Source organism: Mobula birostris, chromosome 9, assembly GCF_030028105.1.
Source record: "Mobula birostris isolate sMobBir1 chromosome 9, sMobBir1.hap1, whole genome shotgun sequence".
Lineage (NCBI taxonomy): Eukaryota > Metazoa > Chordata > Chondrichthyes > Myliobatiformes > Myliobatidae > Mobula > Mobula birostris.
This window is the reverse complement of record NC_092378.1, coordinates 62,329,781-62,350,732: the sequence shown is the minus strand read 5'-3', so window position 1 is coordinate 62,350,732 and position 20,952 is coordinate 62,329,781. Positions and strand designations below refer to the sequence as shown.

At 39.3% G+C, this 20,952-nt stretch overlaps 1 protein-coding gene across 2 annotated transcripts in view; it reads right to left on the bottom strand.

Moving 5' to 3' along the window:
- Positions 1-20,952, bottom strand: part of poc1b (POC1 centriolar protein B) — a 103,135-nt gene that overhangs the window by 56,370 nt on the left and 25,813 nt on the right. For both annotated transcript variants that reach the window (XM_072268162.1, XM_072268163.1), the window contains exons 3-6: positions 17,507-17,678; positions 11,327-11,506; positions 8,018-8,125; positions 7,466-7,581 (exon numbers count right to left, since the gene is read on the bottom strand). In XM_072268162.1, the coding sequence (XP_072124263.1) occupies positions 7,466-7,581; positions 8,018-8,125; positions 11,327-11,506; positions 17,507-17,678 (576 nt within the window). The remainder of the gene's footprint in view (positions 1-7,465; positions 7,582-8,017; positions 8,126-11,326; positions 11,507-17,506; positions 17,679-20,952) is intronic.

The window sequence follows — 20,952 nt, the reverse complement described above, 5'->3', positions numbered from 1 at the left end:
ATTGTAGGTGTTTATATCCTAATTTGTTCATGCTTGCTCCTGCCCGCAGACATCATTATCCAATCCCTATGTACTTATTTACTTAATTTTTTCATTTCTTTTTATCCCTTTCCCAAATCTTTCCCTTTACTTGTGTTAATTCTCTATTTTCCAAAAGAAAACAAAAAAAACAAACATTTAGACTAGGGGTGCTTACGTTAGCAATATTACGGTGTTGATGAGAAGAGCAGTATAAATCATTAGGAGAGTCATCTAAAGTCTGCTCGCATTGGGGTTATATATTCAATCCATTTATTCCAGATTTGATAAAATTTTTCTTTTTGAGTTCTCAGGGAGTAAGTCAACTTTTCCATTTCAAATATTTCCAAGATAATTTCGTACCAATCTTCTAATGTAGGTGGTATTGGATTTAGCCATTTTCTAGTGATTGATTTCTTACTTGCCGCTAAGAGGGCCTGCAGCAACTTTATATCTTCCTTCTGTTCAAGAAACAATACATGCCCCAAATAGAGCATCTCAAAGTTCAGAGGTATCTGGGACCTAAGTACCTTAACTAATGTTCTATGAATACCTTCCCAAAATAGACTTAATTTAGGGCAATCCCAAAAAATATGAAAATGATTTGCCTCCTTGGAGCCGCACCTTCTCCAACACATCACATTTGTATCTTTATATTTTTCCTGATATGGGGTCTTGAAGTATCTTATAATGTTTTTCCAACAATGTTCTCTCCAAGTCAAAGAATTAGTCGAGGACCATTCAAAGCTGCAGATTTTCCCCAAGCCTCCTCTGAAAGTACCAACCCCGCTTCTTTCTCCCACTTCTCTTTAATATACAGTGTATTTACATTTTTAGCATGGGAGAGTGCATTATATAATCGAGAAACTGATTTAGTAGGTATTGAACTGCAAGCCGAATTCAGAATCTTGAAAAATTCTAATTCTACTGTTGATAGGTCTGTATATCTACAACTCTGGTTAACATAGTTTCGTACTTGAAGGTACCTAAAAAAGTCATTATGTTCTAGGCCATGTTTGTCCTGCACGATTTGGAAACTTTGTAATACTCTTTTATCTATAAATGAGAGGTAGGTTGTAAGACTTTTCTTTATCCATAGCTCAAATCTTTTATCTCCTCTGTTGGGAAGGAATTCGGTATCATATGCACACCATCTAAAGAGTTTTAACATGTTATTAATTCCACATGAATTAACCACCTTTTGCCATACTTTTAATGTAAGATTTATCCAAGCGTTTTTAAATTTTTCCAACTGGGCCATCAATCCTTTGTCAGCTATTGAGGCCTGAAGAGGAAAACTGTCAACTAATCCAAATTCTATTTCCTTCCATCTAGCCTTATATTCCCTATTACACCAATATAACAGAGGGGTTATCTGTGAGGCATAAAAATAATTTCTCAGGCAAGGAAGAACCATACCTCCTCCTTCCTTCCCTAACTGTAAGGTGTTATATCGAATTCTAGGTTTCTTTCCTTGCCAAATGAAGCAGGAAATCCATTTGTCCCATTCCCTGAATTGATTATCATCCACCTCCACCGGTAAAGTACGGAAAAGATACAATAACCGAGGAAGAATATTCATTTTTATAGTATTTATCCTTAACTTAAAAAGGGGATAAGATTCCATCTATGCATATCTGCTTTTATCTCTGAGATTAATGGCCCATAATTTACCTGTGACAGTGTTGAAAGATCCTTCGGCAGGGTTATTCCTAAATATTTTAATGATTTAGCTTCCCACTTAAGATCATATGTATCCTGCAACTTTTTGGATGGTGTATAATTTAGGGACATAACCTGCATTTTCTTTACACTTATTTTATAACCTGATATTTTCCCAAAGTCATCCAACAGTGTAAACAATCCTATAAATGATTTTTCTGGTTCACTCAGATAGACCAAAACATCATCTGCGAATAACGCCACTTTTTGTTCAATCCCTGCCACCTTGATACCATTTACGATTTCGCTCTGTCTTATTAGTTGGGCAAGCGGTTCAATATATAGCGCAAAAAGGAGAGGAGAAATTGGGCATCCCTGTCTAGTGCCTCTCTCTAAGATGAAGGAGTCAGAGAGGTCCCCATTTATCTTAATTCGGGCTGTAGGGCTGTCATATAGAGTCTGAATTACTTTAATAAACTTTTCTTGAAAGCCGAATCTTCCTAACACTCTGTATAGGAATGCCCAACTAACTGAATCAAAAGCTTTCTCAGCGTCCAATCCTACTACCATTGTCTCTGTCTCGTTCTTATTAACCTGTTCTAATATGTGCAGAGTTCTCCTTATGTTGTCCTGTGTTTGTCTTTGTTGAATAAATCCAGTCTGGTCTAAGTGGATTAAGCCAGGCAAAAGCTTTTCCAATCTGCGCGCTAATATAGATGTAAATAGTTTGTAATCTAAATTAAGAACACTAATTGGCCGATAATTGCCACATTCTAGTTTACCTTTACCCTCTTTAGGAATAACTGAAATAATCGCTTCTCTCCAGGAAGGTGGAGTTTCTCCTCTCTGCAAGATCCAATTAAAGGTGTTAAGTGGTAATGGGGCTAACTGTGTCTTCAGGGACTTGTACCACTCTGAGGTAAACCCATCAGAACCCGGGGACTTTCCAGCCTTTAACCTAGAGATGGCCACGTTCAGTTCTTTGACAGTTACTGGTTCTAATAAACTTTCATTTTGTAAATCTGTAAGTTTAGGTAGATCTAAAAAATTCAATACACTGTCTATATAGGGCTCACTGGGGGCCCGGGGTTGGGAGTACAGCTCTCAATAATATGTTTCAAAACTCTCTTGAATTTTCCCTATTGTACTCTCCACAAGCTTTGTCTTTGGATTCTTTATTTTATGAATCGTATTGTCTGCTTGTTGTTTTTGTAATTTATATGCTAATAATCTAGCTGATTTACCTCCTACTTCATAGTTCTTTTGTCTCAGGTAAAGAAAATTTCTTTGAGTTTCCAACGTATAAATATCATCAATTTCACTTTGCAATTTCCTAATTTCCTGTTTTCGATTTGAATTACTTTTGTTGCTATCTACAACTTGAAGTTGTTTTAATTTTCCTTGAAGGTCTGCTAATTTTTGTGCATTGATTTTTTTCATGTGAGTGGTAATGGAAATAATTTTCCCTCTCAGTACAGCTTTCAATGTATCCCATAAGATCACTGGTGATGTTTCTCCCGTGTCATTAAGGTCTAGATATTCTTTGATTTCTCCCCTTAATCTCTCCATTACTTTCGGGTTATTGAATATATGTGAGTTTAGCCTCCATAGTGTTTTCCTCATTTTCCTTTCCAGGATTAGAGACATAGAGACTGGGCTATGATCTGACAGATCAATTGTTGCAATATTACAGTTTTTTATCCTGAGTCTATCTGTATTAAAGATAAAGAAATAGTCTATCCTTGAATAGGCTGAATGAGGGAAAGAGTAATATGTATAATCTTTACTAGTAGGGTATAATTCCCTCCAGACATCTATAATTCCCAACTCCTCCATCAATGAATTCACTTTCCGAGTCAGAGGTTTATTCTGAGTAATTATTCTTGAAGAATCTAATATAGGATTTAATCTAATATTAAAATCCCCTCCACAAATTACTACCCCTTGAGAACTGACCATTAGGTCAAAAATGTGTCTATAAAATGACCATTCACAACCTGGAGGAGCATAAACATTCAGCAATGTTATTTCTGTACCTTCTATTCTTCCTGTGATTTTTACGAACCGTCCTTCTTTGTCTCTAGTCTCTGAAATATGTTCATAATTAAGAGTACTTGATATTAAAGTAGCTACCCCTCTTTTGTGACTCCATTTATATGATGAATAAAATACATGCTTAAAGCCCATTCTTTTTAATTTTCCATGTTCAGATTGGCTCATATGTGTTTCCTGGAGGAAAGCTATTTGTGCCCTCTCTTTTTTCAATTTAGACATAATCTTATTTCTTTTAATTGGATTCAAAACCCCATTAACATTATAGGAAATTATTTTTACCAGTTCAGTTTGCATTTTTCTCTAGTAGAAAAAAAAACTCTCCTTTTCTAACCAAACAGTAAGCAATCCCTTCTCAACAGTAAACCAAGACATATAACCACACCCTAGACATTTTTGAACGTGCAACATTTGAAAATTTTTCCCGACTTCCCACAGTGAGGCCTGAGCACCGACCCGCCTCAGTTCAGAGGGATAACCTCTATCTTCACCCTGTGTTAGAGGGCCCTCAGCAGTTTGAATAATCATAGAGAATTTTCTCCTATTTATGTCTCGACCATATTGCTATCATTCAAGTTATTCCGTCTAGTTTATTTTCAGTTACCAGTTTTCATTTTACCTTTAAGTCCGATTTACTCTTTTTAGTCATTTCTCTTAATTAATCTGTGTTCTCTGTACATTTGCGTCTGAATATTTGCAGTTTTTCCTTGTAGTTTGACACTCTGGTTCGTGTGGAGTGTCCTCGCCTCACTAACTGCCACGGCTTCTGCCGAATCCTCTCCAGTAGCGACTCCGGTTGGGTGATAACTTTAATAGGTAGTCCCCGGTCCGCCAGGTCCAACGTTGCCTCCTCCACCGTAGCGTAAGTTTTTGTCCCTTCGTCGTAAAAGACTCTCAGCCGAGCTGGATACAGGGTCTGGAATCTGATGTTGTTTTCCTTCAGGACTCTCCGTGTTTCCGTATATTCCTTCCGTCTGGCAAGAATCCCCGGTGCGTAGTTGTGGTCTAAACTGATTTTACAGTTGTTCCACATGAAACCTTTCTTTTGCCATGCCCTTTTAAGCACCTCTTCCTTCGTTCTGTAACTGAGAAATCTGACCAGAATCGATCTGGGCTGGGCGCCTGCTGGAGGCTCTGGTGCCAACGTGCGGTGAGCTCTTTCTATCTGTAGGTCTTTTGTGGCCGGTATATCAAGGTTCTCTGAGTAGCTTCTCCACGAAGGGAATCATCAATCCGGGTTTACCTTCAGTTCCTTCGGGAACTCCGTAAATCCTCACATTTTCCCTTCTCGAGCAGCCTTCTTGATCTATTAGTTTCCACTGGAGCTGGTTTTGCAGCTTCAGCATTTCTGCTATCACCTTCTCTGCGTTTTGTAGCTTCTCTTCAATTCCAACAATCCTCGCTTCGGCTTCATCTATCCGCGAGTTAGTTTTTACTATTTCTCCTTTAATATCTTCCAGCTGTTTGCTGTTATCTTGTCGGAATTCGCGAATCTCTCCGAGAATCAAGGACACAGTCACCGATTCCCCCTCATTATCTCCGTCCTGGCTTGCCATGGGGGAGCTAGGCCCGTTGCCTTGCTGCGTCTCTTTATGTTTATCAGCCTTCGGAGCGGACTTTTTAATCTTGTTCTTAGACATCATCCTTGCCCCTTTTATTAATATAGTTATGCAATATTAAGTATTTGTCTAAATTCGATTATGGGGCAGTTTACCTTCTTTTTTGTCGAGACCTTTTCCTTACGCCGCCATTCCCTTGATGACCCGGAAGTCAACCCAAAAGAAACAAATTCATATAAGTAATGGACTTATAGACATACCATTGGCTAAAAAAACAAATCAATATCTAGGAGGCATGAAGAGAAGTGTATAAAATAGTGCTTCACAAGATGATCAGAAACAGCAGCTCTGCAGAATAAGCATCACAGAAGACGACCCCAGGTCAAGTACTTGGAGAAGAAATTGTCAAGTTCATCTAGAGCACTGGTTCCCAACTTGGGGTCAACAGACCTCTTGCTTAATGGTATTGGCCCATGGCATAAAAAAAGGTAGGGAAGTCCTGATTTAGAGCAATACAGGTATTTGAATTGCATGGTACCTGACTGCCAAGACCCTGCAACTGTGTGGTCCGCTAAGAGAATCATCAGGGTTTCTCCCCCTCCATCCAGGACATATACCAGAGGCACTGCATTCGCAGAGCCCTTACAACTGTCAAGGACCCCTCCCATCTGTTCTGCAATCTCTTTGACCTCCTACTGTCAGGCAAAAAGTACCACATTATAAGAACAAGGACTGTTGGACTGCGTAACTGCTTCTTCCCCAGGCTGTGAAACTTTTGAATACCCTCTGACCATCCAGTATACATTATTTATTCAAGTTTACTTGTCATTCAACCATACATGAATACAGCCAAACGAAATAGCATTACTCCCAGGCCAAGATGCAAAACATAGTACCAACAGTCTCACACACAGTACAAAGCACGTATAAGGTATCAGTAAAATACAATCACACACGAAAAAATTATATAGTCCAAGACCTGAGTCTCAATGTTGCAACAGTCCGCAGCTGAACACAATACAGCTCATCTTCTGCCAAGCGAACAGAGGGGGCAGCACCAACTCCAGCTTGGGCGTTGTGCCACACTGCCTCCAGTGGAGCACACTGACTGTGATGCCTCTCTCCTGGGTGGCTGTAAACAAGCAACACCACGGCTTGAGGCCGACTCCTCCCTATGAGAGAAGCCACGCAGCTCCCCCAACATCCACCAATAATTCAGTGAATATAACTTGCTGTATTCCACATTAACAATGTCCAACAGGGCCTTGTGATCACAAGAAAAGCGACTAAGACGATCACTCACTGTCAAACTGCAGAATTCTTTCATTCACTGACTCCTCTGATGCAGACAGCAGCACGATCTGCACAGACTCCAGTTCCTTCATTTTCTCAATCAACAGACAACATGCTGATGGGATAGACCTGCAGTACTTTTAGTTCTTAATGTCCAGTGGGGTCTTATGACCTTAAAAATGTGTAAAAAATGACACTGGCATCATGATTGAGCCGGTAGAAGCCGCTGCAATTGATTGCATCGCTATCTTACTGGTCAGTTAAGACAGCACCAGTGGCAGTATACTGTTGTATACAGTATCTAACTATTTGTCATTTATGCACTTATGTCAACTACAGAATACTTTTTAAAATCTGTTAATAGTGTTAATATTATTTTTTACGCTGTATGTGATATATGTACTGTGTTTTGCACCTTGGTCCCTGAGGAACATTGTTTTATTTAGTATGTGTGAGGTTGAATGACAATAAACTTGAACCTGAATAAAAGTAGTGAGTTCTGGAAGTTGTGAAACTAAACTTAGGAACTGTGTAACTAAGAGTTATGCAACTAATGAATTAGAGTTTTATTTGAAACTATGGAACAAATCTTTGAGATGTTTTTACCAAGCATGATTAATAAAGAATAGGTATTAGGCAATATCAACTTAGATTACATTAGAAACGATAATATCTGGATCAATCACACAATAAAAGCTGTTAAACTGATATATAAACATGTGGATTAATCATGTCATTAACATGCCTTTAACTTTGTGAACCTGGAATAAAATGGGTTAGTTTAAATATGCTACAAATTTATGACATTCAAGTTCTTCCATAAAGATTATACTGACATTCTGAAAAATAAAACAACTAACTTAAGAGTACCAATTAATTACCTTGATAATGTTGCAGCAGCTTGTTTATACGGATATCCCAAAGTTGCACAGTATTATCGGTTCCTGCTGAAGCTACACAGGTCCCACTGGGGTTAAAATCTACGAAGTTGGCAAACCTAGGTCAAAAAAAATATCACACATTTGGGTATCAGCAAAAATGTAGAATGCAATAAATTTCTTACTAGTTTTACCCAGTAAGAACAGTGGTTTAATGAACAAGTTGAGGTAAATAGCTAAGCATTACAATTTGACTCTAAACCTTAAGGCATTTGCAAGTTATGCCACAAGGTTTCCATTGCTTCTCTAAACAAATTTCTTACTGAGGATTTGAATATTTATTTATTTATTTAGAAATAAGAGCACAGTAGTAGAGCCTTGAGGCGCAATGAGCCTGCAGCACCCATGTGACGAATTAACCTACTAACACGTACGCCTTTGGAATGCAGGAGGAAACTAGAGCATCCCGAGAAACCAATGTGGTCATGGAGAGAACATACAAACCTCCTTGGTGGGAATAATTATATCCTTTGGTACAAAAGAGTATCAACTTACCCCCCATGATTAGTGAAAGTATTGATACACTCCCTGCTCGCTGTGTCCCAGATCTTAACAGTTCTGTCATCACTACAGGAAACTATAAGCCTTCCATCTGGTGAGAACCTGTTCAAAATAATGCAGTTGAAATACAATAAGAATACAGTCAGATAAAAAAAAGATAACTTTTATACTTCAAACCAGTAAAACGACCCTTTAGATATGGTTGGACATTTGATAACATCTGCTTACAAGAATATTAATACCTGACATCCCCTAATAGTATACAATAGTGAACTGATTTTTGTTTACAAGCATTGGGTTAGGTTTAAAAAATGCACACTGGAGAGCAATGCTACACTTTAAATAAAGATAAGAAAATAAGAGTAAGAGCAAGTGGCTCGGCGCCTCAAGCTTGCCTCATTATTCAACCAGATCATGGACAATCTGTCACAGGCCTCGTTTCCTCTTGTGATAGTTCCTCAAGCCCTCAATTCCAGATCTTTCAAAATTTCCCTCTTTAATGTTCGAACCTTTACAATCTTCAAGGATAGAGAATTCCAATCATATGAGGTTCATATGTATCTCAGTTTTAAATGACAGCCCCTTAACTTTCACCTATGCTCCCTCATTCAAGATTTTCTACAAGTGGAAATATCTCAACACGTAATCTGCTGTGACCTTAACGACCTTATATGTTTCATTAAAATCATTCTTTATTCTTCTAAACTCCAAAGAATTCAAGATCTAATTTCTTTAGCTGATTGATAGGACATGAAAGGAATTAGCTTGGTGAATCTTCTTTGGAATGCCACTAATGCCAGTATATTTTTACTTAAATAAGGAAACCAAATCAGTGCACAATACTCCAGGTATCACTTCACTAGTACCCTGTACAACTGTAACAATATTTACCCACTTCCGGATTCCAATCTGCTTGCAATAAAGGTCAATATACCATTTGCCTTCCTAATCACCTGCCTACCAGTGCATGATTTGTACACAAGTAGGCAGAGGTCCATCTGCACTTCACTCAATTGCAATTTTTCTGATGTCAGTTTCAAAAGGCTTTGCTAAATGCTTAGGTAATAGTCTGCTTTTAGATTTCTCTGACAAGGGAGCATGACTTCACTCTCCTATATTAAACTCCATTTGACAAGCTTTTACCCACTCACTTAACCTATCCATATCTTGCTACTGATGCTAAATATCCTTATTGCAACATAGTCTCCTAAGTACTTCCATGTCATCAGCAAACTTGAACATCCTGCACTCAGTCTCCAGGCACTTATAAACCCCTAGGCCTCCCTGTTGTACAAGTCAAACCAGGGCAGGACATAGAGTGAATGACTTGATCCTGGGCAAACTTCTCAAAATGCATCACTTCACACTTGTCAAATTCCATTGATCATTCCTTTACCCACTTTCCCAGTTTGAGTCATAAAACACTACAGCACAGAAACAGACCCTTCAGCCTATCTAATCCATGCCAAACTATTATTCAACTATTATTATGGCCAGCACTTGGATCATAGCCCTCAATTCCCCCCCATCCATACACTTTCCAACTTTCTCTTAAACATTGAAATCAAACCCACATTCACCATTTCCAATGGTAGCTTGTTCCACACTCTCACCAGCTTCTGAAGTGAAGAAGTTCCCCATAAACATTTCACCTTTCATCCTTAACCCAGGACTGTGATCTGGATCCTGTTGTAACTTTAGATAACCTCCTTCACCATCCACTACACTAACATTTTTGCTGTCACCCGTAAAGTTACTAATTCGATATTCTGACTTTGTTTTATAAGTGATAACTAACATTCAATGCACGATAACATACGTCCCCCAATACCATGAACTTTTATCTTGTGCACTAACCTTTCATGTGGCACCTTGTCAGATGTCTTATGGAAATTCTAATATCCTATACCTACAGGATCCCCTCTCAGGAGGGTGGGGCTCATCAGCCTTGGACGGCAGCCCGCCTAGGAGAAGGAAAACTCTGATTTTAAACCTCCGCTGCTTTGCGGCCATACCCACCCATGGGAAAGGCTTCGTGAGTAAACCCCGAGGAAGAAATCTGGAGCCGGGGTCCCTAGGGCAGTTTGATGTTGTTTACAACTTCACTCTGGCAACCTCTGTGACGACACTTGCCCTTCCCTTGGACTATATCAGTGACACGGGGGGGGGGGGGGACTGCTGCACAGGCAACAGCCAGTTCTTCGCTCCCGCTCCTGGATCCCTCTGTCAATTCTGCTTGTTGCATCATTGAAGGGCTATGTTCAGTTAACATAACAAATGCACTATTTTCATACATGTTGAGTTTTTGTTTAGAAAGCAGGTTAACTAAAATATCTTGAAAGTACAAATTATGATTTTGCAAACATTATGAACAGTATACTGCAACTTTAGCTGATATCAGTGAATATTTGCACATGCAAAATTCTAAATTTATAATTTAAACAGTTCACAAATATCTACATCAGTGTTGAGATTGAGAGGGTTGAGGACTTCACATTCCAGGAGTCAAAGTCACCAATAGCCTGTATTGACCTAACCAACATATACAACACGGCCAAGAAAGCTCTCCAATGCCTCTACTTCTTTAGGAAGCTAAGGAAATTTGGCATGTCCTTGTCGACCCTTACCAATTTTTATCAACGTACCATAGAAAACATCTTATCTGGATGCATAATGCCTTAGTCTGACTGTAAGAGTTTTGGACATAGCTCAGCACATCACAGCTGTGCTTATATTTCTCACTGCCTCAGTAAAGCATCCAGCAAAATCAAAGACCCCACCCATGTCAGACTTTCTCTCTTCTCCCCTTTTCCATTGGACACAAGACACAAAAGCCTGAAAGCACACATCACCAGGCTCAAGGACAACTTCTATCCCACTATTGCAAGACAATTAAGTGGTTCCCTAGTACAATAAATTGGACTCTTGACCTTACAATCTCTCTCATTATGATCTCACACCTACACTTTTCTGTAGCAGTTAGCTGATTTTGCAGTGCTATTTTTTTAAACCTTGTTCTATCTCACTGCACCGTGTAATGAACTAATCTGTATGAACAGTATGCAAGTTTTTCACTGTATCTTGGTACATGTGACAATAATAAACCAATTCCAAAACAAAAAGCCAAAACACACATTGAAATAAAACAGTCAACGTAATCAAGCTCAAACTACAGAGAGCAATCTTCCAAATTATGTACTGATTTGATTATATAATCACTAGAGGAAAGAAAACAAATATCAAACTAAAATTTTAACAGTTTCCATAAGGCTTACTAAGTCAGCCACTCTAACATAAACTTACCTAGCACAGCGCACCCAGTTATTGTGCTCTTTAAAGGACAACAAAAACCGTTGCTGATGAGCGTTCCACACCTTTACTGATTTGTCGTCAGCTGCTGTAACCAGGAAATTACCATCGCTGGAGAAATTCACACTGCGAACTGTGGCACCGTGGGCTGTGAATGCTGTTGATACCCCTTTGCTAAACAGAAGATACCAAAACAGAACATAGCATTTTCTAAAGGAGGCATACCAAATAATGTAGGAAAGCAATAACCATTTTTGATTTTGAGAACTGTCTTGGGCTATTGTTAAAAACAAAAATAAACCTCTTGCTTATCATACTTGAAATTACTTACTTTCCATTTTTTAAATTTTCATATTCAAAATAATTATGCACAGTGTGGATAAATGTTTTGTGTGGTGTAGTGTAAAATTATATACCTTTCATAAGTAAAATGAATGTTCATGATATAAACATCGGTGTATTGTCTGCTAGAATATCTGTAATACACATACAAAATGCTGGAGGAACTCATCAGGCCAGAAAGAATCTAAGGAAAGGAATAAACAGTCGACATTTCAAGCCAAAATCCTTTCTCAAGACTAGAAAAGAAGGGGGAAGAAGCCAGAATTCATTCAGCATTTGTGTGATGCTCTGGATTTCCAACATCTATAAAATCTCGTGTTTAGAATACTTTATGAAAATTTATCATTCTTCTAACTCTTATGTGAAGTATCAAGAATATTGAGAGTCGTGTACTAACTTATACTGATGTTAAAACTTAACCAACTGTTGGAAGGGTAAGGATGTGTTGCCACCCCATCCACTTCAAATGCAAACTCTTTTTAAAGAGGATCCATAGATTACAATAATTAGTTATGAACATTACAAATTTGTTGGACAACCTATTCTATCATTTTTGACATGACAGCAGTGTACACAGAAAAAAACACGCATAATTGAAAAAAGATAATCAAATCCATTGATGTGATTCATTTTAATTCACTTTATAATTATAGCTCCCAAGGCAATTTCATTAAGGAAAATCACCTTTATAGAATTTAGAACTGTACGTTGTGCCAACCCTAAAACCTATTTCAAGATAAAAGTTCAAAAGTTCAAAGAAGATTTATTATCAAACTACATATACTGTATATCATATACAATCCTGAGATTCATTTTCTTCTGGGCATACTCTATAAATCTATAGAATAATAACCGTAACAGAATCAATGAAAGGCTTCCCAACAAGTCATTCAACCAGAGTGCAGGAGGCAACAAACTGTGTAAATAGAAAAAGAAGAAATAATAATATTAATAGTAATAAATAAGCAATAAATTTTGAGAACATGAAGTGAAGAGTCCTTGAAAGTGAATTCATAGTTTATGGGAATATTTCAATGATGGGGCAAGTTAAGTGAAATTATCCCCTTTGGTTCAAGAGGTTGAAGGCTGAGGGGTAATAACTGCTCCTGAACTTGATGGCAAGTCCTGAGGCTCCTGTACCTTCTTCCTAATGGCAGCAGTGAGAAGAGAGCATGTCCTGGGTGGAGGGAGTCCCTGCTGGTGGATGGTGCCTGCCTGCAACAGTATTTCATGTAGATGTGCTCAATGGTTGGGAGGGTTTTACCTGTGATGGACTGGGCTGTATCCACCACTATTTGTAGGATTTTTTGTTCAAGATCATTGGTGCTTCCAAACCAGGGTGTAATGCAACCAGTCAAAATACTCTCCGCCACACATCTAAAACTTTGACAGATTTTTACAGATGTCATGCTAAATCTCCACAAACCCCCAAGGAAGTAGAGGCACTGCCATGCTTTCTTCATAATTGCACTTACATTCTAGGCCTAGGACAGGTCCTCTGGAAATCCTAGAAAGTTAAAGTAGCTGACCCTCTCCATCTCTGATTCTCCGATGAGCTCCGGCTCATGGAGCTCTAGTCTCCTTCTCCTGAAGTAAATAATCAGCTCCTTGGTCTTGCTAACATTGAGTGAGAGGTTGTTGTTGTGGTACCAATCAGCCAAATTTTCAATTTCCCTCCTATATACTGATTCGTCACCACCTTTGATTCGGCCTACGACAGTGGTGTCATCAGCAAACTTGGATATGGTATTGGAGCTGTGCTCAGCCACACAGTCATGAGTGAGAAGTGGGTACAGCAGCGCATTAAGCACATAGCCTTGAAGTGCACCTGTGCTTATGGAGATCTTCGAGGCGATGTTTTTGCTAACTGAACGAGTTCTGCAAGTGAGGAAACCCAGGATCCAACTGCACAAGCCGGTATTGAAGCCAAGGTCCAGAAGCTTATTGATTAGTTTTGAGAAGATGATGGTTTTGAACTAGATTAGATTAGATTCAACTTTATTGTCATTGTTCCGAGTGCAGATAAACAGCCAATGAAATGCAGTTAGCATCTGACCAGAAATGCAAAGAATAGTGTTATTTACAAAATAACTGCGAATAAGAAGTAAGTGCTACAGCACACAAATATAAAAATACTGAGACAGTACAATATGGGTGCAATACTGCTTAGCGCTGTGATGTGAGGTTCAGCAAGGTCACAGCCTCAGGGAAGAAGCTCTTCCTGTGCCTGCTGGTGCGGGAGCGGAGGCTCCTGTAGCGTCTACCGGACGGGAGGAGAGTAAAAAGTCCGTGGTTAGGGTGAGATGCATCCTTGATAATGCTTTTCGCCCTGCCCAGGCAGCATTTATGGTAGATGTTCTCAATGGTGGGCAATTGGATGCTGATTATCCGCTGGGCAGTTTTCACCACACGCCGGAGTGCTTTGCGGCCCGATACCAGACAATTGCCATACCACACTGAGATGCAGTTACCCCATCTATACCCTTCATAATTTTCTATACCTTGATCAAACCTCCTCTCAATCTTCTACGTTCTGAGGAATAAAGTCCTAAAACCTATTTAAACTTTCCTTATAACTCAGATCCTCCAGATCCAGGACATCCTTGTAAATTTTCCCTGAACCTTCAACCTTATTTACATCTTTCCTGTAGGTAGGTGACCAAAACTGCACACAACACTCCAAATTAGACCTCGCTAATGTCTTATACAACTTCAACATAATATGCTCCTGCACTCAATACTTGATTTATGAAGGCCAATATGCCAAAACATTTTTAACAAACCTATCTACCTGTGACGCCACTTTCAATGAATTCTGGACCAGTATTCCCAGAACTTTCTGTTTTACAATAAACCTCAGTGCCCTATTATTCACTGTGTAAGACCTACCATGGTTGTTCCTACCAAAGGACGATGTCTCAAACTTGTCTGTATTAAATTCTGTTTGCTATTTTTCAGTCGATTTTTCAAGCTGAACCAGATCCCACTGCAAGTTATGATAACCTTTCTTGCTGTCCACTATAGCCCCATCTTGGTGTCATCTGCAAATTTGCAGATCTAGCTTACCACATTATCATCCAGATCAATGATATGGATTCAGCACCAATCCCTGCTGCACTCCACTAGTCACAGACTCCAGGCAGACAGGCAACTATCTACTACCATTCTCAGGCTTCTCCCACAAAACCAATGTCTAATCCAATTTGATATTTCATCTTGAATGCTAAGCAACTGGACCTTCTTGATGAACTTTCCACGCGGGACCTTGTCAAATACCTATGAAATTAGACAGACATGACCTACCACACACAAAGCAAAACATTTTCCAAAATGTTTATAATAATGAAGTCATCCTGTCAGGTATTATACCATATTCAAAGCTGCAAATATGCAATTAAGGGAGAATTTTAAAAAACAGTAACAGTAAATACAATTTATTATTTCACTACAGAATTGTCTTTGCCTATTGATTTAAGTACATTACAACTAAAATATTCTATTGACAAGAATAAATAACATGGAAAATTTAGCAGTTATATTGCCTCGACTAATGGTTTGCCCACACATTCTTAACGATCTTTTGTTTAATTATTTTTGAATCTATTATCTCCACCTTTTTCATTTATTTTCTGCTATCCATTTGGCCTGTTAGGAGTGAGTCCAAACTGCCTACATATCCATTTGCCCCAATATTATTTCAAATCTCATTTGCCTGTTCCAATAGCAACACAGCAGTTTAAAAAGCTGAAATAAAGTAACATGAGAACTAAGAGGTCCACAGGACAGCAGATGTGAATCAAAGGAAAATTAGGAGATGTGTAAGCAGTCTTTGGAACCAACATCACTGGTGGCATTTGACAAAATGTGGCATCAAGGAACCCTGTTAAAAATGAAAATAACTATTGAAGGACAGGGATAGGGGATAGGTTGGAAATCTCTCCATTGTCAAAAAACGATGGATTGGGTGTTTGAAGGCCAGCCCTAGCCTACTGCTGTTAAGAGCACTGTTCATAAGAACTTTAAAATTAGCAGGTGTCTTGTCAAGTCCATTTTCTTATCACCTGTAGAACAACCGTCCCTTGCAAAATAATTAGCCCAGAACTATCTTCAACCCCTTTGGTTAGAATATCATGAACAAGTCCTTTGGTATCTTTAAGAACAAAGACCTACCAGTAGGACTGAAGGACTTCAAATCTTTCCACAACATTCAAGAGTAATTATATTCACACTTATTTATCACATTATGGGCATGCTGTGTTGGTGCCAAAATGTGTGGCGACTCTTGTGGGCTGCCCCAGCACATCTTTGGGTATACTGGTTGTTAACACAAACAACTCACTTCACTGTATGTTTTGATGCACAGAAACATACATAAGCAACAACAACAAAGCAAGACATAACACCACCAGGAAAATAAGCCCCTTTCCCATTCACACACTCAGGACAGGCCTTCAAACCCAGCAAAGTCTGACTCCAGGTCTCCATTCATTCAGTTCTTCAAGGCAGTGGTCCCCAACCACCGGGCCGCGGACCAATACCGGGCCGCAAAGTATGTGCTACCGGGCCACGAGGAAACGATACAAGTCAGCTGCACCTTTCCTCATTCCCTGTCATGCACTGTTGAACTTGAACATAGGGTTGCCAACTGTCCCGTATTGCTGGGACATCCCGTATATTGGGCTAAATTGGTTTTTGTCCCATATGGGACTGCTCTTGTCCCATATTTCCCCCGCTAAGGTAGAGTGTTCCTATGAAACCTTTCGTGCCGAAATGGCGTAAAGCGCAGAAGCAATTACCATTAACTTGTATGGGAAAAATGTCTGAGCATTCCCAGACCCAAAAAATAACCTACCAAATCATTCCAAATAACACACAAAACCTAAAATAACACTAACATATAGTAAAAGCAGGAATGATATGATAAATACACAGCCTATATAAAGTAGAAATAATGTATGTACAGTGTAGTTGGGAAGATCAAGTCAAAACCGATTTGTGGAAAAAAAAATCGGCACATACACGCATGTGCACACAGGTGCCCGTGCAGGGCTTCATGGTCATGGTAGTCTTTTTCGGGGTAAACACTGTCCCGTATTTGACTGCTACTTTTGTCCCTTATTTGGGAGTGAGAACTGTAAAAGACATGTTGTGGTGAGTTTAACCCTACTTGAACACTCCCCCAAGTCGGCCAGTCCGCAAGAATATTGTCAATATTAAACCAGTCCGCGGTGCAAAAAAGGTTGGGGACCCCTGTTTTAAGGAGTTGCAATAAATACAGCCCTTGCCAATAATGCCCACATTCAATAAAAACAAATTAAAATGAGATAGGTAAGCAAAGTGAGCGTGGAAGTCTGAGAGACAAAGATCACTGAGATGCAACTTTAAAAATTATTTTATTTAAAATACATGGAAAAGGTTCTTCCAGCCCAACAAGCCAAGTCGCCCAGCAACCCACTTATTTAACCCAAGCCTAATCACAGGACAATTTACAGGACCAATTAACCTATTAAGTAGTACAACTTTGGACTGTGGTTGGAAACCTGGAGTTAACTCCCACGGTCATGGAAGAATGCACAAACTCCTTACAGATGGTGCAGGAATTGAACTCTGACACCCAGAGCTATAATAGCATCGCATTAACTACGACATTTTTTAAAGCTTTAAAATTCTTACGTCACCCTTTATTTCACTTCAATAGTGATAACCACAACCCGGCATGAATAATACCATGAGAAATCTGGCATTTTAATGCTATTTTGGTAACAAAATTATCTGCATCAAACGAGGATTTGTACAACATTGCTAAATTCAAGACTCGGTAACTTTACTCACATATTTGGCGTCCAGAGTCTAACAGTCTTATCCCGTGAAGCAGATGCCACCAGGTGACCTGACGGAGAGAACTGGGCACACATCACAGCATCTTTGTGTCCTGTAAATCGGTACGCTCTTGTCTGAGGCTTCAAGTTCCATATCATAAGGTGCTGATCAAATGAGGTAGTTGCTTTGGAAATATTAAAAACAATAATATTAGAAGTGTAAAATCTTCTGATGTTGATAATGTGAAATTAAAAATGTTGAAAGTGCTCTGGTGGTCAGAAGCATCCACAGAGAGAGAACAAGTTAAATAATTCAAGTGTTTTCATCAGATTGCTTTCTGTCCTGTTTAACTTGAAAGATTAACTGCTTTACTCTCTATGGATGCTGCATGATCCATTGAATAAATGCAACATGTTCTGTTCTATTTCAATGCTAGAATTTAGTGGTCTTTGATAAAGCTCCTTATAATACCTCAGTTTTGTTCAAGTGACTTAAGCATTTTGTTTTTGTAGAAAATAACTCATAGTTCCTTATATCTGATTGCAAAAAAAAAATCCTTCAGAGTGATACATCATGCTCACTTCCTCCAAGTAATGAGTAAACACACAATTTGCACTAGGACAGATTCAAATTATTAATATAGTTCACAAAGAGATGATGATAGAAACATATATAGCAGACTAAACATCTACAAGTTGATAACATCTATTTTGATGTAATATACTAATGCAGATAATTGATATTACATGACAAAGAAATTCTGATGAATTCAGCCATGAGCCTATCATGTCTATGGCAGTTTAGAGTAATCCCATTCTCTCTCTTACCTCTCTGTAATTCCTATCAATTGCCATCAATTTTCTTCTGATTCTCCTACCACCCACCTACTCTAGGAGGAAGTTACTATGGATAATTAATTCACCAATCAGCAAGTCTTTGGGGTGTACAAGGAAACAGCCGCACATGGGGGAACCAATTGGTCAAAGGATGTTTGAGTGAATTTCACATTGACAGGACTAGAGATCAGGATTGAAGCTGGGCTCCTGGAACTATGAAGCAATAGCACATGCTGTATCACTTTTAGGGTTTCCAGTATTCCTTGCTGCTTCACTTTACAAACCTCACATGAAACACTCATGAATCTGACAGCCCCTACTGCCTTCTTGTTATAAATAGCCTCTGATTCCATCATTCATTTCATTATAGAGATCATGATTTTCTAACATGTATTTCCAATTATGTTGTTTAGTATTTGGTGAAAAAGCAAATTCTATTCAGTGCCAGAGGGAAAAAATTGTTTCAAGCAAAGTATATTTCCATAAATGCATTTGTTTTTGAGAAAAATGGCAAAAGAATAAATAAATTGCAAAATTTAAAATATAATATCGTGCAAAAAGTCTTAAGCACATATATACAGTATATAGGTAGGGTGCCTAAGACTTTTGCACAGTACTGTATTTTTCTAAACATGGAGTGGAGAGCGAGTTTATAAAACTGGCAGGAGCAAAGGATGTTTGGAATGAAGAGGGTGGAGGGTCATGGGACAGGTGGCAGAGAAGGGGTGCCAGGGGTGGGGGGTGGCACAGATGCAGACACACACTGTTACGAAAAAAGGCAGCGCGCGCCCAGAGCAGCCAAGCTCTTCCCCTGGAACTACATTCTAGCCGGCACTGCTTAAACATGTGCCTGTGAGCATCTGTGCTTTATGTCGATTTATTTTGAGCATCCGTTTGCAAGATGAGTTCCAAGGTATTGGAAAAGCCTAAAAGAGCTCGTAAGGGTGTTACACTTAGCATAAAACTAGACATAATTAAGCGTTTCGATCGTGGTTGAAAGTGAGCTTGGCTTGTGGAAGTTGACGAAGATGATGTTGAAGAGGTTTTGGCATCCCATGACCAAGAACTGATAGATGAAGAGCTGATGCAATTGCAAGAGGAAAGGATAACAATTGAAACTGACTGCAGTAGCGAACGGACCGAAAGTGAAGTCGTCCAAAAACAGAACGTGAAGCAACTGTGAGATTTTCGCTGCAATGATTGCAGAAAAGTACGACTTTAATTTTTAAAGGGTACGTAGGTTTAAGGCATATTTGCAGGATGGTTTGAGTGCTTATAAAGAACTGTATGATAGAAAAATGCATGAGGCTAAGCAGTCAAGCATACCGCCGTTTTTCAAGCCTTCCACATCAGCCACAGCAATGAACCTCGATCTTCGACATCGAGGCAGGCAGAAATAGAAGATGACCTGCCTGCCCTGATGGAAACAGACGACGATGAGATGACACCCCAGTGTCCCACCACCGCAACCTCCAGGCCGCGGACCGATACATTGCTGCGAAGAATGCAGTGTTGCAGCAGTAGCCGGGACGCACCCAGCACATCTTTAAGAAAAAAGCCTAAATAAACAAGCTAATTAATTAGGTGCCACCCGGCAAGTAAATGTCAGCCCAGATCAGAGGCGATGTAATCGGCAATCGCTCGTGATATCCTGATCTGGGCTGACATTTACATGCCGGGCGGCACCTAATTAATTAGCTTGTTTATTTTGGCTTTTTTCTTAAAGATGTGCTGGGTGCATTCTGGCTATCGCTGCACGCTTCACAGATCGGTATCAGTCCGCAGCCTGGAGGTTGGGGACCACTGCACCACCCCAACCTCCGACGACTCAGCCTAACACACCATCATCAGTGTGCTCGGCGCTTTCTTCCTGATTCCGGTAAGTGATACTACACTGTACATACATTATCTCTACCTTAGATAGGTTGTGTATTTTTATGTGTTATTTGGTATGATTTGGCAGCTTCATAGCTTAAAGGTTACTGGACAGAGTGTTTCTGCCGAGAGCGCTCGCGTAAGATTTTCGCTATGGTGGATAGTGTGGCAATGACTGTAGAAAAGTATTTCTACTTTATATAGACTGTGTATTTATCATATCATTCCTGCTTTTACTATATGTTACTGTTATTTTAGGTTTAATGTGTACATCCGAAGGCAGAGCATTCCTATGAAACGGTTTGTAAGCCGGAAGGTCGTAAAGCGAAGACACAATTACCATTTATTTATATGGGAAAAATTTGTCAGCGTTCGCAGACCCAAAAATAACCTACCAAATCATGCCAAATAACACATAAAACCTAAAATAACGGTAACATATCGTAAAAGCAGGAATGATACGATAAATACACAGCCTATATAAAGTAGAAATATTTTTCCACAATCATTGCGTGCACTGCTCTCTGTAGCGAAAATCTCACGCAAGCGCTCTCGGCAGAAAATCTCATGCAAGCGCCGTCAGCAAGAACACGGCGCAAGCGCTCTCCAGTAACCTTTAAGCTATGAAGCTGCCAAATCATACCAAATAACACCTAAAAATACACAGCCTATAAAAAGTAGAAATAATGTATGTATAGTGTAGTATCACTTACGGGAATCGGGAAGACATCCAGCACACTGATGATG